The sequence below is a fragment of the Zonotrichia albicollis genome, chromosome 11 (assembly GCF_047830755.1).
Source record: "Zonotrichia albicollis isolate bZonAlb1 chromosome 11, bZonAlb1.hap1, whole genome shotgun sequence".
Lineage (NCBI taxonomy): Eukaryota > Metazoa > Chordata > Aves > Passeriformes > Passerellidae > Zonotrichia > Zonotrichia albicollis.
Genome location: NC_133829.1, coordinates 7,913,617 through 7,938,463, shown reverse-complemented (window position 1 = coordinate 7,938,463; position 24,847 = coordinate 7,913,617). Strand labels below are relative to the sequence as shown.

Genomic DNA, 24,847 nt, shown 5'->3' with positions numbered 1-24,847 from the left:
AGACAGGGCCTTCCTAACATTAACACTGTGCTGGGCATGGCATTTCAAGGAATATATGAGCCATTGGGGATTCCCAGGTGAGCATCAAGAGCAGGCAAAGGTTAAAAACCAACATCTCCAAGGAGATACCAAATAAACCAGTTCTGTAGAGGAGGGTGTGAGTAGTCTTCCAAGTGCCTAAAAGCTTTTCTGCCAAGAGCAAGGCAATGAATCAGTTTCCAAATCCAGGGGACAATACTTTTATATTGCCACAAATAATTAAATCATACCTTTTTTTGAACTGAAAGTAAAAAAAAAAAATCCAAATAGCTTGCCTAGGAGGGCATCCTTAAAAAGAAACTGGGCAGACATCTGTCAGCAGTGGTTATGGGGTTGCTGATCCTGCATGGAAATGAATCATATACTTCTCCAGCCCCTTCCCAGAGCAATGGATGAAGGTGCCTTGCAGGGCTTTGGGGATCTGGCTCATCCCCTCACTGTGGTACATTACTGAGTGTGGAGCAAACTGCAGAGACAAGGGTGTGAAGCTGCTTCCCTGCACCCTGTGGACCTGGGAGCTCTGAACAGGGAATGTTTCTGGTGCTGGAGTGGTGGGGCAGGGAGGCCGTGGAGCCTTTGCCCTGCAGAGCAGGGGCTGGCACAGCCTTTGTCCCAGAGGAAGGGGAGGGGATGAGCACAGGCTTTAGTAGGGCAAAGGCTGTGCTGGCTCCTGACTCCAGCCAAGGCAGGGAGGAGGTTGCTGTGCCCTCTGCACTTTCAGCCATGCCAGCAGCGCTGGAAAAAGTCTGAGTGCCAAGAGAGCAAACTTTGAAGCAGGCTGGTGCTCTTTGTCCCTCTGTCTGAAGGGCAGTGGCTGACCCCAGCACCAGCTGGAGGCAGCCCAGCACACTCATGTGCCTCTGCACCCAGCCAGCAAGGCAGGCACAGCCCCGGGCTGGGAGCAGACTCTGGGCTCTTTGGGAAGCAAAGGGGGCATTTTCTTTCCATCTGTGGCTTTCCCATGCCCCAGGGAAGCCTCCCACCCCACACAGGAGCAGTGCAGCCATGAGCAGGGAGCCATGGAACTGTGTTGGGTGCTCACCTCCATGTGCTGAATGGGAGTGCTGGGCAGCTGTGGGCATTGTGAGCCACATGTCAAGGGACACATGGCACCCTGGACCTCTCATCTTCACTGATCTCCCTGATTATTGCCTTGTCCTCAGGCATTTGTCCTCTTTCCACTACACTGTCCTCATCTCATCAGTGTGGCTCATCTGTAGTCAAAAACCAAAGCTTGGCATGGTCCCATACAGGTGGTGTGGTCTTTGTTTCAATCAGTACCAGAAATGGATTTTTTAACAATGGTGTGAGTCCTCAGTGTGCCTCCTGTGCACTGAGGCCATGGGAGAGCAGCATTTTAGTGAGGGCACTGCTGGCTGGTCAAGGAGGGCAGTTGTGAATACACATTTGGGGAACCATGTCTTGTTTTGGTCCCACCATCACAGAGACATCTTGAATAGTCACTTTGAAGATCACTGAGAGAGCATTCAGGGGCATGGAACACAGGCTGTACCAGCCCTGAATGGGGTACAAACTCTGCTCAGAGGTGCACAAAGCAAAAATAGGAGATGCCAGGTACAACAAAGAAAATTCCAGCTGGACATTAGGAAAAAATAGTTTAATCATTAGTACAGTTAGCACAGGAACTGGGCCCCAGAGAGAGAGGAATCCTCTCACTGAAAGTTTTTAAAACTGCACAAGATCAAGAGCAGGCTGATCTGGCTTTGACAACAGCCCTGCTTTGGGCAAGAGTTGAACGAGGTTATCTTCACTTCCAAACTGATCTTTTTCTCCATCTATCCCAAATGCCTAAAGCTTTCCTAATGCAGTGTCTGCCCTGACCCTCAGCTAGAGCCTCCTCACCAAAAGCCTCATGAATCATCTTAGAAATTGCAGACCTGCCCAAACCAGATTGCTTCAAGCAGAACATGTCCCCCACATCTGCCTTCTGCTCCTTGTGCTCAGTAAACTCTTCTGGGGAGAAACCTTGTTCTTGATCTCTGTTAGGTTTCCCAGCAGGATCATACCCTGGTCCATCAGGAGGCACAGCAGGGCTTACAGAAACACAGGAAGGTTTTAATCCCTTAGGAAACCCTGACTCTTCACCTTCTCCCTGTCTGCCCATGATCTGCTGCTGTCAAGGTGGTGAGGTCCCCGGGCAGCTCCTTCTCCTCTTGTGTGGAAGGAGAGGTGTTAAACCCTGGAACGTTCCAGCCGTGCTGCAGCTGCTGCACTCTGCAGGGAAGGCAGCAAAGGGGATTTTCTGCCGTCATCTGCTCCCAATTACGGTGGTTTCAGGGAGCTCCTTGGCCCGTTTCCACCCTGATCCCTCAGCTCCCGAGCCCACGCAATGGGAGGTGGGGCCTGGTGGTGGTGGTAGTGGCCAGAGCACGGTGCCTCACCCTCACAGCACCAGGCTGAGGGGACACTGCAGACACCACTCTCTGCTGCTGCTCTGCTGGGGACAGGCTGGCCCTCGGTGAGTAGTCTGTGCCTGCTGGGTGCTCCAGGACAGCTTCAGTGGGACCAGCAGGGATCACCCATTCTCTCTAGATGTCCAGAATTTCATCTGCTGCTAAGAAAAAGGGGTCTGCGCTGGGGCTGGAGCTGTTTTCACAAGGATGAGTGTTGGCATTGTGAGCAGCAGATATGAATGAGGGGGATGCTGACCTCAGCTGGACATCTCACCACAACCCTACCCAGCACTATTCTGTCTGCTCCTGTCCTGCCTTCCTATCCCTCCTCAGCCAGAGTCTATTCTCATGCACATCTGTCAGCATCCTGGCTGCTCTGAGTTTGCTTTTCCAGCATACTTTATCCTGCCCTTACCATAACTTCTCTAAACTACATGCCTCTCAACTAATATTTTTGGTCTTTGGTTGTTAAGGCACACGAGCAGGGCAGGGCTGCATGGAGGCTTTGGTTTTACATTTAACTGGTAAAAAGTCAAATGTTGGGCAATGCCACGTCCATTGCACCCACGGGAGGAGTGTGTCAGCCCAGCTGCTGTGCTTGGGGGGTGCAGGAGTGAGGGGGAGCCCAAGCCCAGCCCTGCTTTCAGGCAGAGTCTGCGGTTCCCAACTTTGCTTTGCAGGTGGGTGCGCCACAATGACGGTGAAGAAGACTCAGGCTCTGCAGGATGGAAGTGCCAAGGTGGGTGTAGGGAAAGGGAGACAGAAAAAAGCACAGATGTGCCAGGGGGGCCAGGTAGTGTGTGCTCACGGTGCTGGATGAATACCAGCCACACCTCTCTGTCTCACATGTCCTGTGTTCTCTTTATATGGATCTTTACCTGCAGTAGTATGGAGCATCATCAAAGGGAAAGGACAAACCTTTTTTCTTGCTTGAAATTAAATAGTTCAGATTCAAAACTGTTAACCTTGAGCTGATGCAAGCACTAAGTGATAGCTGCCTATTGTGCCAGACAGTCCTTCATCCTTGCCCCATTTAGTCCCCAGATCTCCAGCATGGAGGTTTCCAGAGGGTGGAAAGCCAGAGGGAGCATCTAAATAGTTGGGCTTGTGTGACCGTGTTCACAGGAGTTTTTGGATGAGGGAAGAGATGAGGATCAGACTCCATGTTTCAGAAGGCTTGATTTATTATGTTATGATATATACTGCATTAAAACTATGCTAAAAGAATAGAAGAAAGGATTTCATCAGAAAGCTAGCTAAGAATAGAAAAAGAAAGAATTGTAACAAAGGTTTGTGTCTTGGACAGAAAGTCCAAGCCAGCTGGGCTGTGATTGGCCATTAATTACGAACATCCAACATGGACCAATCAAATATCCACCTGTTGCATTCTACAGCAGCAGATAACCATTGTTTACATTTTGTTCCTGAGGCCTCTCAGCTTCTCGGGAGGAAAAATCCTAAGGAAAGGATTTTTCATAAAGGATGTCTGCGACAGGCTTGGGATAGTGGAGGAGTGGAGACTGATCCCCTCAGACACTGCCTGCAGAGTCCCTGCTCCCTCAGTGGCAGCAGCCAGCCTATTGTCCTAATTCAGCACACCTGGCAGACCCTCAGTTGGGCTAGAGAAATACCCTCCTCCTCCTCCCGTGCAAGCCAAAGTGTGAGTCCTCAGTGTGCCTCCTGTGCATTGAGGCCATGGAAGAGCAGCATTCTAGTGAGGGCACTGCTGGCTGGTCAAGGAGGGAAATTGTTCCTCTATAAAGCATTGATCCTCTCCAAAGCACTGATCCTGTACAAAGCAGTGATCTCTGCTCACTGCAACGCACCGAGAGCCAGCGGTGTGCAGACAGCGGGGTGCTCCTCAGGGAATTGGGGCGCTCCTCAGGGCATTGCTGCTGGCTCACCCATACCCACCCCCCACGCAGGAGAACGTGCTGCAGAGGGTGCTGCAGCTGCCCGTGGTGAGCTCGACGTGCCAGACGCTGCAGCGCAAGTACAGCAGCACCAAGGAGTCGCACCCGCTGATGGCCTCGGTGTGCGAGGTGTACGAGCGGGGCGTGCAGGGCGCCGGCGCCCTGGCCATGTGGGGCATGGAGCCCGTGGTGCGCCGCCTGGAGCCGCAGTGTGAGTCTGTCTGCCAAGGGGGACGTGGCAGGGGGGCACAGCAGGTGGGGCAGTGCTGGCACAAGCACGGGCCTGGCACAGCCATGGGGTTTTCTTACTATGCTTTTGCCAAAGCAGTCGCTGTGGCCAACAACCTGGCTTGCCGGGGCTTGGACCATCTAGAGGAGAAGATCCCTGCTCTGCAGTACCCTGTTGACAAGGTAAGTCACAGGCAGGACTGTCACTCTTGCACTGCGAATGACATTGGAACAGGCAGTATTGTAGAAAGAGCAAAGAAGGCTTCATTCAAGAGAACCACACAGTTTTTATAGAGTGATACCATACATTCTATTAGATTGGCCAGTTAACGAAAACACCTTTCTCATACACCATCCTTGAGAAGAACAGAAAGACAAAAGTAGAAAAACACTACCTGCAGATTGTTTATACTTAACAAGTTATCACATCCTTACAACTCCCTAAAAATTCTCATAAGCCGCTGTGAGAAACGCTTGCTGTTTCTCTCTCTCTGTCCCATAGCATCCACACAGGACAGTCTGGGACACCCCAGCCCCTCTGAAAAGCCCAGAGTACATCTTCTCTAGTCTTGTTTCTGGATGGTGACAGGCTGCTGGCTGGGAAACAAGGCAGCATCTCCAAGTGAGAGCTCCTTCAAAGACCTCTGCAACCTAAACGATGGTTGGGGCTCCCAAATATAAGTCAGCAATGTCCTGTGTCCCATCCCTGCCAGCTACCTCCAGCCCACGTTGGGGACAGCTGTTAAGCCCCTCTTGGAGCTGTTTACTGGCATGGACATGGCTGGGGTCCCTGCAGTCCCTCTGGCTGTCCTATACCACCCCAAGCACACCAGAGGGGCTGTTCTCCATCTCTCTGCCCACAGCTTGCATCTGAACTGAAGGACACCATCTCCTGCCCCCTCCAAAGTGCCAAAAGCACCATTGGCAGCTCCATGGATAAGATCATCGAGCTGGCGGCAGAGGGCTATGAGGCCACCAAGAGCACAGTGGAAACAACAGCCAAGTACACAAGGAAGAACTCAGTGACCCAGATGGCAGCTGCAGGGGTCGACACAGCCCTGGGAGGGCTGGAGAAGCTGATGGAATACCTGCTGCCTGAGGAGGATGAAGAAGCAGGTAGTCCTGATGCCCAAATCCCCTTTGAGGGAGTCTGGTGACAACTGGCTGGGTGGCTCCTCCGTTGTGGGGTGCATGGGGCAGGAGGCAGCCCCTGGATTTTGGCATAAGGCTGCCTAGGAGGGCTGTCCCACCAGAATGTAACCATTCTTCTGCCTGTACTCTTCTACCTTTAGATAAGAAGCCCAAAAAGAAACATCTGTCAACACCAAAGGTGTCCCAGCAGCAGCCCAGTACTACCACCAGCACTCCCAGTGCTACCAGGGCTCCCAGCACTCCCAGTGCTCCCAGGGCTCCCAGTGCTCCCAGGGCATACAGCGCATACAGCACTCCCAGTGCTCCCAGCACTCCCAGTGCTCCCAGTGCTCCCAGCACCCTGGGCCGGATTGGCGCTTTGGTCAGCACTGTGTCCCACCGCGCTTACCAGCAAACCACCCAGAGCCTGCAGCGGGCCAAAACCAAGGGGCAGGAGCTGGCCTCCTGGATCCCCATCCTGGTGAGTGCCACGACCCACCTGCTGGGTTCCTGCTATCCCATCTCCTCTTTTGAGCTGATTTTGCTTCCAGACAGGACGTTTCAGGCTCCTTGGAGCAAATCTGAGCAGAGTTCACTTCCCCTGCTCAGCAGGACAAGCTGGGGCTGGCGGTTCCTGCGTGATGTTCACACATAACCATGTACCACATTAGTGGGACGAGTTATTTTTAGCAGGTTCCCAGCATGTAATTGTTGATTTATGGCCTTGCCATAACATCCTTCCTAAAGCAAAAAGCCCCTGCAGAGACCCAGAGGGAATGGGGAGAAGGAGGTGTTTTTCCTACCCTGTGCTGCAGTGGGAACAACTTCCCTGGCCTGTGCCAAAATCCCAGCTCTCCCATCTGCCCTCAGGGTTTCTCCCCAGATGCACAAATGAACTCCCTGTGTACCTCAGGCTAAAAGGATGGAGTGGGACCGGCGAGCTCCCTCTGAGTGGTGCCTTTTTGCTCCCCTGGCAGGGAAGCCTGGCCAAGTCGAGTGCCCCTGCAGCCCCCCAGCCCCGCAGTGACGGGCAGGGCTGGCTGACCCGGCGCCACAGCAAGGCACCCGAGCAGAAGCAGGAGAAGGCAGGCAAGAAAGACACCAACCATGCCAAGGTATGGAGAAAAGCAGAGCAGTGAGCTGGGTATGCTCCAAAGCATCCTCCTACCCATGGACCATGGAGGATGTTCCCCCGTACCTTTGGGGCCCCTATCCTTGCTCAATCCTGAAATGCAGCTTGGAGGATGCAAGAGGAGGGGGGGAGTGAGACAGTCCCCTTCCCTTTCCCCAAAGCTGGGAGCTGTGGGCAGCCTCTATGCCAGGCAAAATCACCCTGGCTTGTATGTTCAAAACTGCTTTGGAGCTGTGGGATGCCAGCACTGAACTCCCTGCTGAACCTCTGAACACCCCTGAAAATGCCCTGCCTTGGTGCCTGCAGGGAGGGGCGGTCTGAGCCGGTGGGGCTGGGAACAGCCTGCATGGCTCCGCTGGGAGCTGGGGACGGGAAGCAGCAGGTTGGGGTCAGTGCCCTTTGCCTCGGCCTGCAGCGGAAGCGCAGCCCCGAGCAGAGGGTCCCTGGGGCCCCGAGTTGGGGGAGCTGGCAGGGACAGGGAGAGACCCTGCTGCAAAGGGCTGTGGTGGCTTTTGCACAGCAGCCAGCTGAAATCTCTCAGGCTTAGAGCTGCAAAGGGGATGGGGAAACCAGGACCACCCCTGTCCTGTTCTGCTGGCGGTGGGGCAGCCCCAGGAGCTGAGCTGGTTTCTCTGGGCAGGCAGGACAGGACCCTGGGCTCGTGGGCAGCGTGGCTCACAACCTGCAGAGCGCCTGCGCCTCCGGCATCTCCAGCGTGAAGAAGGTGCCGGCCGTGGCCTGGGATGCGGCAGAGGGCTTGATCCTCTTCACGCCCCGCAGGCTGTCCAGAGCCATGGAGACTGTGGATGCTCTCGGGGGGACCCTCGTCAGTGCCCCTAAGCATCTGCTGGGCACCCTGTACAGCTATGTGCCGGTGAGTTTGCCCCCAGCCAGGCCCTGTCCATCTCCTGCAAAGCCCATTTTGCTCAATCTCCTGCTATGGGCACCCCACAGCTGCAGGAAATGTCAGACTGAGGAGATGCCATGAAGACACCTCAGTCCCACCCTCCTCTTGAGCATCCCCAAAGCCATGACAGTGAGTCCCTCAATAGAACAAATGGGTCACACAGTGGTGACACCTTCACACAGTTCATGTCCAAGCCAAGTGTGACCACATTCCTGGGAAGTTGAAATTTCAGGCTGAGACCCTGTTCTTTCTCCTTTACCTCAGCCTGTTGCTCCCCTGGGAGCATTTCTCCACCACAGCAGCTCAAGGACTGCAAGTCACCCACTCCTCTCCACTCTGGGGGCAAACTGGCTTCTCCTGAGGCTCTCCCAGTTTAAGGGGGGCTGTGCAGCACAGGGGGAGCAGGGCTGGCAGGTGGCTCCACCTGGCTGGGTGCTCACCCCATCTCTCAGCTCCGCAGGCAGTCGGTGAAGGAAGAAGAAGCATCCAGGGCCAGCAAGACCAACGCGGAGAAGAAAGAGAAGAAGGAGAAGGAGGAGGAGGAGGAGACCAAGCCCGCTGCCCTCTCCAGCGAGGAGAAATCGCAGCTGAGAAGTGACTGGCGGCTGTACCGTGGCCATCACCCCCTGTCCTTCCTGGGGCTCGAGGACCCCCTGTTCCTGCGGCACGGCTACTACCGCAGCCCTGCCCTGGAGCCCGAGTACCCGTTCCCAAGGAAATCCGCCTTCTCCCCCTACAACAGGCGGGTCAGCGAGGGCTCCTACCGCTTCAGCCCCGAGTCCATGTACAGCCGGGCCTACTATGGCAGCCTCTACAGCCCTGTCTACAAGAAGGACTGAGCCAGAGGCAGGACAAGCACATCCCAGCCCCTCTCCAATCCCCTCAGCACGCTTTGCTGGGCCCCTCCAGCTTCCCACACACACCCCTGTTCCAGGACAGGAGCTCAAAGTGGTAGACAGGCCATGGGACAGCTTATTCTGGAGTGCATCAAGGATGGGGGAATAAAGGCAAACAAAAGCCCTGCTGCCAGAAGGAGAAGGTAGGGGAAGGTGGAACTAGAAAGGTGAAGGAGATGTGGAAAGAGCCATCACCCAGGGCTGGCACTGGGCTACCTTGGACCCTGCTCAGCAGACAGGGTGAACTTATATTGGTTACACATTGAGAGAGACAGAGGGGAGGATGGCAAAGCTGTCAAACATCACCATAGCAAACCTGCTTCCCCATCCTTCCTCCCTCCATCCCCCCTTGCAGGGCACATCCCTAGGCACAGATTGCTCCTCCATGGAGGGGCTGAAGATCCCCACCACCCAGCAGGATTCATGAGTGAGAAAGCCCTGGGCAATGCTCTCCCAGCCGGTGGTGGGATGGATGGTGGGGTCAGGAAAAAGAACAGGTGGAGCTCCTGGAGACCCTCTCCCACAGGATCACCTGGCTTCCCACAACACCTTGTTGCATCTGCTGCAATAATAAACCTGCAATAATAAACCACCTGCCACTCACCCCATCTGCTCAGCTTCTTTGTGGCAGTGAGACACCAAGCCAAGGGAACACAGTGGGGTGAGAGCCCCAACTCAGGGCCAAGGGAGTGGGTGCGGGAAACATCCTGTTACATTCCCTGTGGGTAGATGCCCACAGAGTGGGTGCTCATGCCCAGCACAGTACATGTCTCTTCCCATGCCCCAAGTATAAATTCACAGCTCCAAGGAGCCGGGGCTTCCTGCCAAAGACAATTTATTGCATTTCCAGAAGAACACAGCAGAGAAATCAGTGTCCCTACAGCACGCACAAACCCTCTCCCAATACACTGCTTTCCCAGGGCACAAAGAGAAGGGTTTGGGAGAGGCAGGGAAAAGCCTCCCAGCAGCACAGGGGTCAGCGAGCCCCTTTCCCCAGCTCCTTTCCTCCCCGGGGACAGGCAGCCCTGCAGAAGGAGCGGCTTGGGAAGGCTCATGGTGCAATTCCCATGCTGGGAACGAGCCCCGCGCCTGGCTTTTCCCAGGCACAGCCTGTACCGCGCCCGCCCGCACAAGGGAAACAAACGGCTGGGATGGCTGAAAGGCTGTGGGGGAGAGAGAGGGCTGCGAGCACGGCTGTTCAAAAGCACGGCAAGGGGGATGGGAGGCACCATTCCTCATAAAATTCCCCAGGATCGCCGGTGCCCTGGGCTCTGATACACATGTGGGAACTATCACTGCCTCCCCAGTGGGGAAAGCACCACCTCTCCAGCTCATGGGTGCTCCAGGGTTACTGAAGAGGACCCTGATGAGGGTAAAACACGAATAAGGGTCCCAGAGTAGGAGTGGAGAGACAGGGAGTCGTGTGCTGTAGAAGAGCAGAATGTTCTCCCTAATCGCTGACAGCCTGGGCAGCTCCTGCTGCAGGAGCTGGGGATGCTGCCTGGAGCTTTGGCAAAATCCCCCCGTGGTTTCCAGTGTTGGAGGATGGAAGGAGAAAGCAGGAGGCACCTAAAGAGCTGGAACAGCAGAGATGAGACTGTCCCAGTCCTCGGCTGCACTGGCTGTGCATGGCACTGACCCTGACACGAGGAGGACAGCAAGGAACCCGTCATACTTATGGAAAGACACACCCCATGTCTACGGGCACCCAGCAGGGAGGCCTGGCCCAGCTGGGCAGCACAGAGAGCAGCAGCAGCCCTGCAGGAGCTCAGAGGGAGTCCGTTCGCTTTCGGGCAAACACAGCCGACATGGTCTTGACGATGCCCCGGATGCCTGTGCCCTTCTTCAGGGCCAGCTTGGTGTCTGGGATGAGCTTGGCCAGTCCGTGGAAGACCATGAGGGCCCCGTGATAAGCCTCAGCTGCAGAGACCTCGTAGAAACCGCAGTCTAAGGAGAGGGCCAGGAGCCGGCCCTCCTCGCTGGACACCTCCCGCTGGTGGTGCAGGTCCCGCTTGTTGCCCACAATGACAATGGGCACCTTCTCCTGGCTCTGCCCCTCCTTGGCAGCCTTGATGAACTGCACTTTGAGGGGCAGAATGTTGAAGCTGGCACGGTCACAGATACTGTAGACCAGGACAAAGCTGTCTGCCCACTGGATTCGCTTCTCCTCCGAGGAGCCATCCTCTGCCTGCTCCTGTGGAGAAAGAGAAAAGGAAGGGTTGTTTTACTGGGATCCCTCCCTCCAGGCCTGCCTGATAGAAGAGGGCAATCCTGAGCCTGCCAGGACAGAGAACAGCAAAAGGGCAGAGAGGAAGAGGAGTACCAAGGAGGGCAGTGCAGCACCTGGCTAGCAGAACTAACCAAGGGGGGATGATTCAGTTTTCAGCGTCACACCCTAATCCTAACCCTCACCCAGCTGCCAAGCACTGCAGGCTGTAGGTGATAACAGTGTGGGACCTCAGAGCAGCACCTCTATTTCTTTACCACAGTCCTGTATTTCCATCAGTGCTTCAGCTCCAGTGTTCTCAGTCAGAGGGCCATGGGCTATGGTAACTATTGCTACCCTGCCAGCAGCATTGCTGTCCTATACTTGGCAGCTGAGAAGAGTTCAGTCACTTATGAACCCTCTGATTTAAAAGCCTTGCTCAACTGGACCTCCCAGCCTGCGGTTCCCCATAGGTAATTTCCAGTAAAGGGTTTTTTTGCCCCTGGGGTAGAAATGGGTGATAGGAGTGGAGCTCTCTCACCTGGGAATTGGGGACGTCCCAGATGTGTAAGAGAATCTCTCGGCCATCCACAGTCAGGTTGTGGCTGTAGATGAATTCTGTGCCCCCAAAAAGAAAAAAAAATCGTCATCTTCATGGTGCCACCAGCTGCCACCCTGGACCTTTTGCACCCCAGAGAAGCAGCTCTGGAGCAAAGAGACGGGTCACTGAACAAATACAACACTGAGCCCCTAGGAGAAGGCAGATGCTCTGGAGAAAAGCAGGAGAGGATGGGCTGCAATGAAATCCCACAGCAGGGCTGTCTCTGTACCCAGTCCCTGCTGGGAACTGGCCTGGCCTGGCACTCACCCATGTCCCCGTACTCTCCAATAAAGCGCCGGGTCAGGAAACGCACGGTCAGAGCTGCAGACGGAAGGACAGGAATTATCAGAATAGCCCAAAACCTGGAGGATTCTCCCTTCTAAATCCAGAGCAGAGTCAGGCACTATGCCCTTGTAAACTCCTACAAGCAGCAACGACCTCTGAGTTTCCCCAGCCACCAGCAGGTCTGTGAGTGCAGCAGAGGCACAGCACGAACCAAAGCATCTGCACGAGCTGGAGCATCAGCAAACTGCAGCTCAGTGCAAAATACCTTCCCCTGTCATTGCCCGGCTGGCTACAAGGTTGTGCTCAGCTTCCCCACCTTGAACCACAGCAGCACCCCAGGGCTCAGCCCCCTCTCACCAATTCACTCCATGGGCTGCTCCCTGCCACTGTTCTCCAAACACTGATGCAGTTTCCAGCCTGCTACAGCTCACGGGTCAGCTCTCACCTGATTTCCCTACGTTGTCCGCTCCCATGACAAGGACGTTCGCTTCCATCTTCAGGGCAGCGGGGCCAGGCACCTCCATGAGGGCAGGGTGGTCGGGGGTGAAGCTGGTGCTGCGGCGCAGGGGGAGCCGGAGCCCCATGCTGAGCGTGGCCGAGCCCCTCGCACGGTCCCAGCCGTGTGTCCAGCCCGGCTCGGCACAGCCGGCAGCCCAGCGCTTCCCACGGCACCCGGGGGACCCGCCAGGCCCATACCCCTCCCCGCAGCCGCAGGGGCGGTGCGCAGGGAACTGCAGGCAGCCGGATGAAAAACTTTGTCATCGCTCGGAGTGTCCTGAACATACGTCAGTGGCTGAGCCGGCCGTGCCAGCCCCCAGCGCGGCGGGCGGCCGGGAAGCACCAGCTGTCGGCACCAGCTGCTCGCAAACCGCATCCCAGGAGGGACCCACGCCCCCACCCCAAAGCACTCTGTGCCTCGGCAGGGCCACGCAGCCCCTTGTCCCTTCCGCACGGTCATCGTGGCAATGTCACCCGGGAGTGCGGGAGTGTCACCGCTGCTGGGCTGGATGGAGCGGCTGATGAGAGACCTGAGTCCCTTGTGGCTGGCGGAGCATCTCATGGGCGGCGGAACTTTGTTTCACCAGCGATGGAACACTCAGGATTAACGGAGGGCTGCCTCGCACGTGACGAAGCATCTCACGGGGGACGGAATCCCGAGTGAGGGAGTGAGTGATGAAACATCCCAAGAGTGATGGAGCTTCTCTGGAGCACAGCCGCGCCACTCCCGCAGCCGCGGGCATCCCCCGCTCCCCCCGGCCGCTCTCCCCGGGGTGCGGCGAGGACCGACCGCATCCTCTGCCCTACCCGCATCCTCCTCCCTTCCCGACCCTCTGCATCCTCCTCCCGACCCGCATCCTCCTCCCTGCCCGTCCCGTCCCGTCCCTTCGGGAGGAGCCGCTGACGCCATCGCGGCGCGCCGGGCGCGGCCATGGCGGCGGAGGCGGCGGTGGTGCGGGTGGCGGTGCGGGTGCGGCCGCTGCTGCCCCGGGAGGCGCTGCGGGGACACCGGCCGTGCCTGCGGAGCGATGCTGCCACCGGCGAGGTGGAGCTGGGCCGCCGGCGGTTCCGCTTCGCCGCCGTGCTGCCCGAGGCGGCGGGGCAGGCGGCCGTGTACCGGGCCTGCGTCCAGCCGCTGCTGCGCGCCTTCTTCCGCGGCTTCAACGCCACCGTGTTCGCCTACGGACAGACGGGCTCCGGCAAGACCTACACCATCGGGGAGGCCAGCGTCGGTGAGTCTCGCTGGGACCGGCGGCTGCGTGCCCGCCAGCATCCCTGTCCCGCCAGCATCCTTAGTCCGTCAGCATCCCTGCTTCTTCAGCATCCCTGTCCTGCAAGCGTCCTTGCTTCGCCAGCATCCCTGTCGCGCCAGCATCCCTGTCCTGCCAACGTCCTTGCTGTGCCAGCATCCCTGTCCTGCCAGTCTCCCTGCTCTGCTAGCATCCTTGCTTTACCCAAACCCAACTGTATCATCATCATCTCCATCACTTCCAGTTTCACTCCCAAACAGCCCTTCCACCCTGCCAGCCCCTCCAGCTCAAGCCAACCTCCCCTCACCATCCCACCTCCAGCAGCCTTTCCTTTCCCCTTACCTGTGTTGCTGTAGCCACCCCCCAAAGATGTGTCTCCACACCCTTGAGATCACAGTGTCTAGGTTTCTCCTCTTTCACTGCAGAACAAGTGACAGGACCTGGTCCTCCACCAGCTCTGGAGGTGATGGTGATAGTCCTAGGTCCTGAAATAAACCTGAAGGAGAGGGAGGTTTGCAAGTTAGTCCTGTTCATTTCTTTATATGAAGGAAATGAGGAAAGAGACAACTTTTTCATTCTGGTTTAATGGCATTGTGATTTCTTACAGAGGATGTGCTGTAAACATTTCAGTCATCTTTAGTTAATTGCATAATTTTTAAACACTAAATTGTTTTATGGTTTTAATATACGTCTGTTTTCAGTCTCCCAGCTCAGGCTGTCATTGCACCAAATTTGAGAATTGCCATTTTACATGGCTGTTAGAGACAAAAGGAAAAATAGAGTGCTGTGGCCAGATACAAGCAAGCTACAAGCACACAAAAAAAAAAAGGAAAAAAAAAAAGAAAGAAAAGCTGCTCTCAGTTGGGAAAAGTTGTGGAGTCATGCTGGCTTCAAAGGACAGCACAGTGCAGCTGCAGGCGTGGTGTTTGGTACTCACTGAAATGCTGAGGTGCGTTTTCCTTCTTGAGGAAGGACTGGAAGCAAGCAGCTTTGCTGGAATCCAGCACAGCAGTGGGATAGGATTTGCCCAGGGGTCCTGTGGGATGTTTAACCCAGGCTGTAAGGGCTGAGCTGTGGGAGAGGTGTGAGGCTGCTCCTTTCCAGCTGACGTGTGTTGCAGGCAGGCTCCTGACCTCAGCTCTGTCCCTAGCCAGCGTGGGCTCCCTGGATGCTCCATCACTCTTTGTGTGTGCCTCTCTTTGCCAGCTTCCATCAATGAGGATGAGCAGGGCATCATCCCACGAGCCATGGCTGAGACCTTCAGGCTCATCGATGAGAATGACCTGATCGACTACACGGTCCGAGTGTCCTACCTGGAGGTGTACAAGGAGGAGTTTCGGGACCTGCTGCAGGTGGATACAGCTAGCAAAGACATCCAGATCCGGGAGGATGACAAGGGGAACGTTGGTATGTGTGCCTGTGCACAGGCTACTTTTCTCCCCATGTTGTAGGCCACAGCTGGGTTATCTGTCCGTGAAGGCAGAGCCAGGTCTTCCCCCTCCATCCCTTTTTTTCCCTGCAGCAGTTTGCTGTGCTTAATCTTGAAAGCTTGTCTGGGCAAAGCCTGGCAGGGGCAGGGTGACAGCACCAGGGTGTGCAAAGGAGCCGCATCCTCAGGCAGCCCATCCCTCCCAGCTGTGGGATTCACATTCTCTGAACCTGAGAGAAGCAGAGAAAAGAATGATCAAAAACAAATCTTATTAGCTGCTTCTGTGTTGTGCCAAAGTAGAATGCAGTGTGGAGATTGCTTACCCACAGTGATGGTGTTTTGTTTCCTTGGGCTGTCAGGGCCAGGCGTGCAGACTGTGCACTGTGCAGACTGTCGGTCAGGAGACAGTCACAAGATTTTGTTCAGTTGTGACTGAGTGCTTGTGCAGTTTCAGTTAAGATGTAGTGTAATATAGAATAATATAGTATTATAAAGTAATTAATTAGCCTTCTGATATCAGTGGAGTCAGATGCATCATTCCTCCCTTTGACGGGGATCATCTGCTTTTACAATACCACAGCTGTGTTTGCTTTGCAGTGCTCTGCGGGGTGAAGGAGTCGGAAGTGGAAGGGCTGGACGAGGTGCTGAGCCTGCTGGAGATGGGGAACACGGCCAAGCACACGGGAGCCACGCACATCAACAGGCAGTCGAGCCGCTCGCACACCATCTTCACAGTGACCATGGAGCAGCGGCGCGGCGCCGGCCGCCTGCCCCTGCACCGCCAGCCACCCGCCCTGCCCGCCGCCGGACAGGTCCTGGTCTCCAAGTTCCACTTCGTGGACCTGGCGGGCTCAGAGCGGATTGTGAAGACGGGAAACACAGGGGAGAGGCTGAAGGAGAGCATCCAGATCAACTGTGGCCTCCTGGCCTTGGGCAACGTCATCAGTGCCTTGGGAGATCCTCGGAGAAAGACCACCCACATCCCGTACAGGGACTCCAAAATCACTAGGTACCACTGGGAGCAGGACCCCCCCATGTCTCACAGGCTCAACTTACTGGTCTGCCCTCTCTGCAGGTTCTCACGTAGGGAATCTCAAGGAGCAATGAGGCCAGGATAGGAACACAGGCCTAGGTCGTTGCAGTGCTACAGACAGTGAGGCTTGTGTGAGTTACACTGCTAAAACTGAGATGAGGTGTTGCTGTGGGTTATCCTGCCCTGCCTGTCAGGGAATAAAAAATACTCCCAGTAGACTTGTTTAATGGTCCACAGTTAGTTCGTAGCTTGAGCAGGTGACCTTTGCAATCTCCAGCAGGACATACCTAGCAGTGATCACAGAGTCAGAGACCTCCCAACCTCAGGAGTTATTTGGATGAAGACTTGCCATGGTGCAAACTCTTCATCCTCTGCTTAATGATTCCATTCGCATCACTGATGCCAACAAACTACAGAGCAAGGACCAGAGCAAGATCATTTTCCTTGGGCTTAACCTCTGAAAAGGGTTGAAAACCTTCTGTTTTCTCTGTCATTGTGTATTTCTGCCATTTTAATCCCTGTGCTCTTCCTTAGGATCCTGAAAGATTCCCTGGGGGGGAACGCCCAGACCGTGATGATAGCCTGCGTCAGCCCCTCGTCCTCCGACTTCGATGAGAGCCTCAACACACTGAACTACGCCAGCCGCGCTCAGAACATCCAGAACAGGGCGGTGGTGAACTGCCGCAGGGAGACGGAGCACATTGAGGAGCTGCACCTGCAGATCAAGAGCCTGCAGAAGGCGCTGGAGCAGCGGCAGCGCTCAGAGACGCGCACCATCCGCCGCTCGGGCAGCGCCAAGCGCGGCGTGCCCGACGCCACGGCCCGGCTGCAGGCCGAGTGCGCCCATTACCGCACGTGCACCGACGCCGCGCACCGCCTGCTCTCCGAGCTGCAGGAGGACAGCAGCCTCAGCCTGGAGCAGCTCCTGCGCATCAAGGAGTGGCTGTGCACCGTGGAGAGCCAGAGGAGCGAGCTCACCTCGGCCGGGCTGGACAGCGGCATTGAGAGCACCTCCATGGAGGAGCAGGGACAGGAGGCACAGGGGTCAAAAGTGGCAAAAGGACAGGTAATAGTGGGGTGTTACAGCTCTCTGAGGTGAGGTTCATCTCATGGCCCCAGCACAGCATGATGGAAGGGTCAGGAGAGGGAGGGGAGGAGAGGTAACCTGTCCAGGAGGCCCTAGGGAGACAGAAGGACATGTTCTTCACAGCAGGCAGGGAAAAACTAGGACTAGGATTCTCAGCTGCAGCTGAGAGATTTATTGCATAGGAAGAATCTGCAGAGCTGTTGTGTCCTTGCAGAGATAGGAAGAGAAGGACAAATACTGATTCTGCCTCTCTTTTATTCTGGGGAGCAGGTGAGCCCTGAGAAGAAGTGCGAATCCATCAAAGATGAGCAGGTGGCAAAGCTGCAGAGGCAAGTGGAACGCCTGGAGGAGGAGAACCGTGATTTCCTGGCTGCCCTGGAGGATGCTATGGAACAGTATAAGCTGCAGGTATTTCTGGGCTCTGCTCTCTTTGTAGGGACCTGCCCCACTCCTCTCCTTGCTGCACAGGGGTGCTCAGCCCAGCTTTCAGGTTCCTCTGCAGTGGATCTCAGATCAACATGAATGTAACCACATTTTTCTGATTGTTTCCTAGAGTGACAAACTGCAGGAGCAGCAGGATAAGATCTCAGAGCTGCACGTGCGCTTGGAGATGGCAATGCCAAACCTGTGTGTGCCAGGACTGCTGGAAAATCTTCACCTGGTCACTGCCAGCCAGAGACCTCACACAGCCCCACTGGATGCTGCCCCATCCCATGGCTTTGGTGGGGTTCCCTCAGGGCTGCTTCCTGAGCAGAGTGGAAGAGCTCTTTGCAAGAAGGTGAGGGCATAAGGCTGTGCCACTGAAGAGCTGCTGCCTCTTCCCTTGGCTGCTCTCCACTGTAGGAGAGCTTTTGCCCTGCTGTTCAGTGTGATCCTTACCAGAGGCGTAGTCCAGAGGACTGTGCTCAGTTTTCAAATCTAGAGCTTTACAACTCTGGCAAAAACAGCCCAGCTTCAAAACTGAGGCTTTTGCTTTCATGTTGTGGGTGAGTCCCAGAATTGTTCAGTGTTTGAGCAGCAGAAGCACAGGCATCTGAGTCTGGCAACACACTGGTTCTCCTGAAAATACACTCAATCCATTTTGTTGCTTTTATGTCTAGCAGTGATGCTCAGCCGGGAGCCACTTTTTCTAACACTGGCTCTCACACAGCTTGTTTCCTCTCTTTCCAATTCTGTGCCCAGAAGCTCAGCAGCAGCTCCTGCTTGCAGAAAGAGGAACTGGCAGGCTGGCACCTGAACCACACACAGCACCCAGCTGGTGATCCTGAGGTCAGAGAGGTGGTGCTGAGGAGGGAGCTCAGCCAGGACTCAGAGAAGCCATCAGAGCTGTCCTCAGGAGAGGAGATGGAGGAATGGGAACAGAAACGGTCCCTGTCCCAGTGCCAGTGAGTTGGGGCTGTCTCAGCCAGCTGTCCCTGTGCCGTGTCCCTGTCCCTGGCTGTGACCTGGCTGTCCCGCCTCTGCAGCTCAGCTCTCATGTCTGATGCAGGGCAAATGCTGCATGTGGGGTCAGTGATGCTGCTGGTACACCTTACTGCTCCCTGGGGAGTTCATTACCATCATTCCTGACCACAGCTATTGTTCCCATCTCCTTCTGAAGGCTGTGGATCATGAGGGTCCTTACTGGGAACAGCTTTAGGAGTGGCCAGACCAAACTGATTAATTTGCTTCTTCTTCTAGAAATGGGATCCAAAATTTGAGCAAGAAAGAGATTTTCAAGTTGGGCGAGGAGCCAAGTGGAGGCAATGCCCACTCAATTCAGGAGGAGCAGCTGGAGCTGTCAAAAGGCAAGTAGCAACCATAGGTTGTTGGACAATCTTCCATGGACTGGTGGTGGTTCACTGGGAGATCTTGGTGTCCCATCTGGATGTGCCCCGAGGACAAAAATGGAACAAAAATGGAACCCAGCTGCTTTTGTTAGGGAGAAACTTGAACTCTTAGGGTCTGGCAAGGGTGTATGTTATGGTAGAAGCTTCAGGTGACTCTGGGCAATGCTGTGCCAGACTCTGACTACAGATCCAAGATCAGATTGTCCTTCTGTCGCCCATCTGCTAGGATAGGACTTTCCTGACGTGGGGATCTGTGTTGCAGAGGTCTGTGGGAAGCGGGAGTCCCTGCTGGGCTGCCGGGAGCGCCTGCCAGGGAAGGGCTCTGAGTGGAGGCTGGTGCAGGCACAGCAGAAGATCCGAGAGCTGGCAATCAACATCCGCATGAAGGAGGAGCTGATCACGGAGCTCATTAAGACAGGTGCAGAGCTGCTGGCAGGAGTATGCACCCATTTCCCTTGAAACCTCCTCCTAGTTGTGGTGCTTTGTCTCTCCTTCCATCCTCATCTTCTCTGCCTGTGTTGCTTGTGCTCAGTCTCTTCTCCTAAAAGCAGCAGGGCCTTGTTTCTCCATCCCTCCAGCTGACAGAAACCCTTCCCACTGGTTTGTTCCTTCCCTGCAGTGCCTGAGGGAAAGGGAACATTCAGTCTCTGTAGCCAAAAATACTTGGGGAGAGGGCGGAAGGGTCGGGATCCTGGCTGTGAGAGAGCGGGCTGTGTTGCAGGCAAGGATGCCCAGGCTCTGAACAAGCAGTACAGCCAGAAGATCAGTGAGCTGGAGCAGGAAGCAGAGCAGGTGCGGGCAGAGCTGAGCGACAGCCAGAAGCAGCTCCAGGAGCTGGAGGCCAAAGAGCCCTGGGATCCCGGGGAGAAGTGCAAGCTGCAGGAGTACCGCACACGCCTGGCGGCCGTGCGGAGCAAGGCACAGGTGAGGGGAAGGGCTGAGCAGCGCAGAGCTGGGGGCATCTCTGCAAAGAGAGGAGGTGCCAAGGGTGGGTTTCACCCCCTGGCAGGTTCTGTGCAAGAAGAAGCAGGCGACGGAGAGGCTGGTGTCGCTGTCGGCGCAGAGTGAGAAGCGCGTGCAGGAGCTGGAGAGGAACATCCAGCTGATGCGGCGGCAGCAGGGGCAGCTGCAGCGGCGGCTGCGCGAGGAGAGCGAGCAGAAACGGCGCCTGGAGACGGAGGTGAACAAGGGACAGCACCGAGTCAAGGTAGGACAGGGCACATCAGCTGTGCTGCTGTGGGGTTTGTGAGGATGACACTGGCTGGCCTCTGATGTGGTCTGTGGTTGTCTTGGAGAGCATGGAGACAGCTCTATCCAAAGAGCTAGAGGAGAACATAACCTGTCCCTCAGCCCCTGGGCAAACACATCCCACTCCCTCCATGCTGCTCTTTCACATGCAGGAACTGGAGCTGAAGCACGAGCAGCACCAGAAAATCCTGCGCATCAAAACAGAGGAAATCGCAGCTTTCCAGAGGAAGCGGCGGAGTGGCAGCAACGGTTCTGTGATCAGCCTGGAGCAGCAGCAGGTACAGACAGCAAACCTGCCTCTGCTTCCCTGCTCAGGGGGGATGCTTGGCAGACTGCAGGCTGATGGGAGACATCTGAAAACAGACCTGAGCCCATCTCATGCTTGAGAAGGACAGTCCATAATGTCATTGGTATCTAGTAGCAGAGGACTTCAGATCTTTTCTTACCCCAGAAAAAGGATCTCATCTAAATCCTAGTGCTGGTAAAGAAGTTTTGAAGTTTTGTCTGTTAGCAGAAGGGTGGTTAGAGATGTGCCCTCCAAGAACTCCCTGACAGCTGGGAATTTAGTTTAGCTCTGACTTTTGGAGGAGCTGGAAGGGTAAAACCAGCAAAGTGTGGTTTTGGAGGTTACCAGAGATGCAATAAGGACGCTTGTTCAGATCTCAACCCTGCTGCTCTTTAGTCCAGCAGTCCTGGGCACTGCTGCTGCTGTCTGCACACACACACACACACACACACACTCACCTTTTGCTTCTCCCTCCATCAGAAAATTGAGGAACAGAAGAAGTGGCTGGACATGGAGATGGATAAAGTTCTCGAGCAGCGCCAGGCCCTGGATGAGCTGGAAGATGAGCTGAGGAAACGGGAAGCTATTGTGGCCAAAAAGGAAGCCCTGCTGCAGGAGAAGAATGGCCTGGAGAGCAAAAGGCTGCGCTCCAGCCAGGTAAGACAAGAGTGGGACACCTCAACCCTTTGCTTGATTTCCAGCAGAGGTGGAGGCTGGAAGATCTGGGTGCCATCCTGGGTCTGACTGCAGGATGAGGGGGTGTTGGAAAGTAGGTAGGAAATCTTGTCTCTCTGAAAGAGTCTGAGCTTGTTGGTTTGGTAGCCCTTGGTTGCCTGGGGGTCACTTGACCTAGAGAGGGAGTAGAACAGGGCTGATCTGCCTTGGGAGCAGATCCCCTTGAGCATGCTGTGCTGCAGGCCCTGACAGATGACATAGTGCGCGTGTCCAGCCGCCTGGAGCACCTGGAGAAGGAGCTGAGCGAGAAGAGCGGGCAGCTGCGCCACGGCAGCGCCCAGGACCAGCAGCAGATCCGCCAGGAGATCAACAGCCTGCGCCAGGAGAAGGACCAGCTGCTCAAACAGAGGCTGGAGCTGGACAACAAGCTGCGCCAGGGCACGCTGCTGTCCCCAGAGGTACCTCTGCTGGGCTGGGAGCAGGAGGCTGTAGGAGAGAAGTAAAGATTGAGCCTGAGATCGTTGGCAGATGCTCCCCCACATCCCAAACTGCATGTCCCAGCTTCTCACCAGCACGGACATGACAAGCAAGGCTAGGGCAGGATGAGACAGAGCAAGCTCTTTGCTCCCTGGTAACTACAGCTCTGCCCTGGCAGGAAGAACGGATCTTGTTCCAGCTGGATGAGGCAATCGAGGCTCTGGATGCAGCCATTGAGTACAAGAATGAGTCCATCACATGCAGGCAGCGAGTCCTGCGGGCCTCAGCCAGCCTGCTGTCACAGTGTGAGATGAACCTCATGGCCAAGCTCAGCTACCTCTCCTCCTCTGAGACACGAGCTCTGCTCTGCAAGTACTTTGACAAGGTGGGAGACAACTGCCCTCCGCGCTGGTGGCAGCTGTATTTCACTTACTTGGCTGTTAGTGATTGCAGCCAGCCAGAACACATCATAAACATCACACAGCTTGAATGCACTTTTTAACAGAAATTATGACCTGACCACACTCCTGTTTTCCTCAGTTTCAAGCTTTCTCTTTGCATCATATTCCTGAAAAGTCAGGCCACAAAGCCACAGCACCATGACCCCTAGCTGGGAGATGGGCCAAGTAGTCATAGGATGCATGGATCCTTGCAGTGGCTCTGCTGCATCAGTGCAGCCACACCTTGCTCTTCCCTCCACAAGGCAGCTCTGACATCCCAGCACTACTAACCTTTGTAGGCTGTACCAAAAAACTAACCTGACTGGGGCTGGGGCAGGAAATCCTCCCAGGCATGAAGGAGCTGAAGAGTTTCTTGCTCTTGGGCCCTGGTCAGGTGGTGACACTGCGAGAGGACCAGCACAGGCAGCACATTGCCTTCTCAGAGCTGGAGATGCAGCTGGAGGAGCAGCAGCAGCTGGTGTACTGGCTGGAGGCGGCCGTGGAGCGGCAGCGGCTGGAGATGGACCGCCAGCTCACCCTGCAGCAGAAGGAGCATGAGCAGAACATGCAGCTACTGCTGCAGCAGAGCCGTGGTAACCCCCAGCTCTCCTCATGGGCAGCAGTGCCACTGCTTTTGTCTTTCTCCGGGCTCCCAGGCTGAAACAGCCTTGTTCTTGCTTGCAGAGCACATGGACGAGGGGCTGGCCAGCAGCAAGCTGCAGTATGAGGCGAGGATTCAGGTGCTGGAAAAGGAGCTGAGCTGGTACATGTGGGCAAACCAGGAGCTGAACCAGAGACTGAGTAACATGAACCTCCATGCTGGACAGACCAAAGGTGAGAGGAAAGCCGGGCTAGGGATTTGCTGTTCCTGCCAAGTTAAAAGGGAGGTTCAATTCCCACACCTGGTAGTGAGAGCTTGGAGTAGTTCAGAGCAGTGCATGTGTAGGTCCTTCAGCAACTGTTATACAGGCACCAATTTTGATGATGAAAGTCCTGATAATCTCCTCACTGTATCCTCATTTTTTCCCAGCAGGGATGGAGAGAAGCATTCATGGGGCTGGGGACAGAGCTGCCCCTGAGCTTGGCACCTGTGAGGAATTCAGCCTCAGGGAGCAGCCCTTGCCTCCAGCTGCTGCTGAAGAGAGCCCTCGGGCCAGAGATGAGAGCAGGGACCTGGTGCACGCCCCTTTGCCCTCGACGTGGAGGCGATCCTCGCTGACCAGCGACAGCCCCGGCGAGCCCCGGCAGAGGGACCCAGAGCACTCGCTGCTGAGAGCAGGGCAGCCCCACGAGCTGCTGCCCCCGCGGAGCCTGGCTGCTGCTGCTGCTCCCAAAGCCCGCCGGGAGCTGCGCAGAGCCAGCCTCAACGTGAGCCCAGGGCCTCACCACCCAGCCATGATAGACGTGAGGAAAAACCCACTCTAGAGCCAGCCTCAACGTGAGCTCAGTTGCCTCATCACCCAGCCATGATAGATGTGAGGAAAAACCCGCTTTAGAGCCAGCCTCAATGTCAGCCCAGTGAGGAAAACTCCACTCTAGAACCAGGCTTAACATCAGCCCAGTGCCTCATCACCCAGCCATGATAGCCATGAGGAAAAACCCACTCTAGAGCCAGGCTTAACGTGAGCCCAGTGAGGAAAAACCTGCTCTAGAGCCAGCCTCGACATCAGCCCAATGCCTCATCACCCAGCCATGACAGATGTGAGGAAAAACCCACTCTAGAGATAGCCTCAACGTCAGCCCAGTGCCTCATCACCCAGCCACAATACACGTGAAGAAAAACCCGCTCTAGAGCCAGGCTTAACATCAGCCCAGTGCCTTATGACCCAGCCATGATGTGAGGAAAACCTACTCTAGAACCAGGCTTAACATGAGCCCAGTGAGGAAAAACCTACTCTAGAGCCACCTCAATGTCAGCCCAGTGCCTTATCACCCAGCCATGATAGATGTGAGGAAAAACTCACTCCAGAGCCAGGCTGAAGGCTCACCTGGCACAGGGAGCAGTGGGTATTGCTGAGCTGAGCTTGAGAGCTTTCCTGCCCCACAAGGCAGCCTGGCTGCAACCCTGTTACATTTCAGAGGCCTGAGGAAGAGAAAGATGTGATTTGTTGTCATGAGTGTGTAAGGTGTGGGAGCACCAGCCTGCATTCCCCGTGTTGCTGCCAGTCAAGGCTGCACTCACTGACAAGAAGCTTTTCCTCTGCTCCCTCAGCAGCTTGAACACTGTGAAGCAGAAGACACTTTGCTTCCAGGCCTCTTAACACTACAAACTTGTTTACAATGTGGAATTCTCAGCTGAAGAGCTTGCTCAGCCTGGCAGCCTCAGAGCGAGATGCTCTGCAGCCCTGCAGAATTTGTACATAGATTTTTGTAGTAACTTTGTTTTTTTTACATTTTTACTATAACTTTTCTAATAAAGCAGAGTGAGTTTTATGAAATGGTGACTTGTCAGAAGGGCCACTTACTCCAGGTATGGTAGGAAAGGAGTTGTATTTAAATCTCACTGCATGGGGAGTCAGCTGCTGTCACACTGTTGGCCTAATGTTTAAATAACTGTTTTAAGTAGTCCCAGCCATATCTAAAAGGCCTCCCACATTAAATTGCCACAGGAGGAACATCTCCAGCCAGCAATGTCCATGATAAAGGAACTCTGGTTCTGCTTTTCTCTTGCAGCCTCTAAGCTGCTTTAAGCAGGGTTTTCATATTCTTGAGAGAACTTCCAGTCTGGATTTAAGAAAGACTAAATGCAATCCTGCAGCTTAACACTGACAGCTCAGGAAGGGGAACTAAGTTTAACTCTAGCAGAGTAAGAAATTAAAGCTCAGATATCTACTTTAAGAAGG

The 24,847-nt window shown here is 55.3% G+C and overlaps 3 protein-coding genes across 6 annotated transcripts; 2 read left to right on the top strand and 1 right to left on the bottom strand.

The window, feature by feature from the left end:
- The first annotated feature begins 937 nt into the window (after positions 1–937).
- PLIN1 (perilipin 1) lies at positions 938–9,258 on the top strand. Of its 2 annotated transcripts, XM_026791238.2 has the most exons (9): positions 938–2,518; positions 3,134–3,192; positions 4,379–4,577; positions 4,695–4,777; positions 5,458–5,710; positions 5,887–6,206; positions 6,703–6,840; positions 7,498–7,731; positions 8,217–9,258. In XM_026791238.2, exons 2-9 carry the CDS (start codon positions 3,148–3,150, stop codon positions 8,601–8,603), a joined length of 1,659 nt encoding a protein of 552 aa, XP_026647039.2. In that variant the 5' UTR covers positions 938–2,518; positions 3,134–3,147; the 3' UTR covers positions 8,604–9,258. The 2 variants fall into 2 exon arrangements, with proteins under 2 accessions (XP_026647039.2, XP_026647038.2); XM_026791237.2 differs by having other exon boundaries at positions 938–3,192.
- A 194-nt stretch (positions 9,259–9,452) lies between these two features.
- LOC102064351 (ras-related and estrogen-regulated growth inhibitor-like protein) lies at positions 9,453–12,506 on the bottom strand. Its single transcript, XM_005483434.4, has 4 exons — positions 12,198–12,506; positions 11,735–11,788; positions 11,408–11,484; positions 9,453–10,854 (listed from the first exon to the last, which is right to left on the bottom strand). Exons 1-4 carry the CDS (start codon positions 12,334–12,336, stop codon positions 10,429–10,431), a joined length of 696 nt encoding a protein of 231 aa, XP_005483491.1. The 5' UTR covers positions 12,337–12,506; the 3' UTR covers positions 9,453–10,428.
- A 431-nt stretch (positions 12,507–12,937) lies between these two features.
- KIF7 (kinesin family member 7) lies at positions 12,938–24,442 on the top strand. Of its 3 annotated transcripts, none has more exons than XM_014264560.3 (18): positions 12,938–13,482; positions 14,707–14,907; positions 15,527–15,938; positions 16,497–17,028; positions 17,320–17,457; positions 17,603–17,827; positions 18,235–18,434; positions 18,730–18,836; positions 19,141–19,296; positions 19,600–19,802; positions 19,888–20,085; positions 20,279–20,404; positions 20,893–21,069; positions 21,330–21,545; positions 21,743–21,949; positions 22,399–22,597; positions 22,689–22,838; positions 23,035–24,442. In XM_014264560.3, the coding sequence occupies exons 1-18, from the start codon at positions 13,182–13,184 to the stop codon at positions 23,427–23,429; spliced, it is 4,143 nt and encodes a 1,380-aa protein (XP_014120035.2). In that variant the 5' UTR covers positions 12,938–13,181; the 3' UTR covers positions 23,430–24,442. The 3 variants fall into 3 exon arrangements, with proteins under 3 accessions (XP_014120035.2, XP_014120034.2, XP_014120033.2); XM_014264559.3 differs by having other exon boundaries at positions 18,232–18,434; positions 23,038–24,442; XM_014264558.3 differs by having other exon boundaries at positions 18,232–18,434.
- The last annotated feature ends 405 nt before the right edge of the window (positions 24,443–24,847 follow it).

Excerpts from the sequence above, each read along its gene's own strand:
- KIF7 (XM_014264558.3), top strand. The coding sequence starts at position 13,182 with ATGGCGGCGGAGGCGGCGGTGGTGCGGGTGGCGGTGCGGGTGCGGCCG. Across the intron at positions 17,458-17,602 it reads TGGAACAGTATAAGCTGCAG|AGTGACAAACTGCAGGAGCA; the intron begins GTATTTCTGGGC and ends ATTGTTTCCTAG. Across the intron at positions 21,950-22,398 it reads TCTGCAAGTACTTTGACAAG|GTGGTGACACTGCGAGAGGA; the intron begins GTGGGAGACAAC and ends GGCCCTGGTCAG.
- LOC102064351 (XM_005483434.4), bottom strand. The coding sequence starts at position 12,336 with ATGGGGCTCCGGCTCCCCCTGCGCCGCAGCACCAGCTTCACCCCCGAC. Across the intron at positions 11,789-12,197 it reads GGACAACGTAGGGAAATCAG|CTCTGACCGTGCGTTTCCTG; the intron begins GTGAGAGCTGAC and ends TTCCGTCTGCAG. Across the intron at positions 11,485-11,734 it reads TGGAGAGTACGGGGACATGG|AATTCATCTACAGCCACAAC; the intron begins GTGAGTGCCAGG and ends TTGGGGGCACAG.
- PLIN1 (XM_026791237.2), top strand. The coding sequence starts at position 2,950 with ATGGAGGCTTTGGTTTTACATTTAACTGGTAAAAAGTCAAATGTTGGG. Across the intron at positions 4,578-4,694 it reads GCGCCGCCTGGAGCCGCAGT|TCGCTGTGGCCAACAACCTG; the intron begins GTGAGTCTGTCT and ends TTGCCAAAGCAG. Across the intron at positions 4,778-5,457 it reads TGCAGTACCCTGTTGACAAG|CTTGCATCTGAACTGAAGGA; the intron begins GTAAGTCACAGG and ends CTCTGCCCACAG.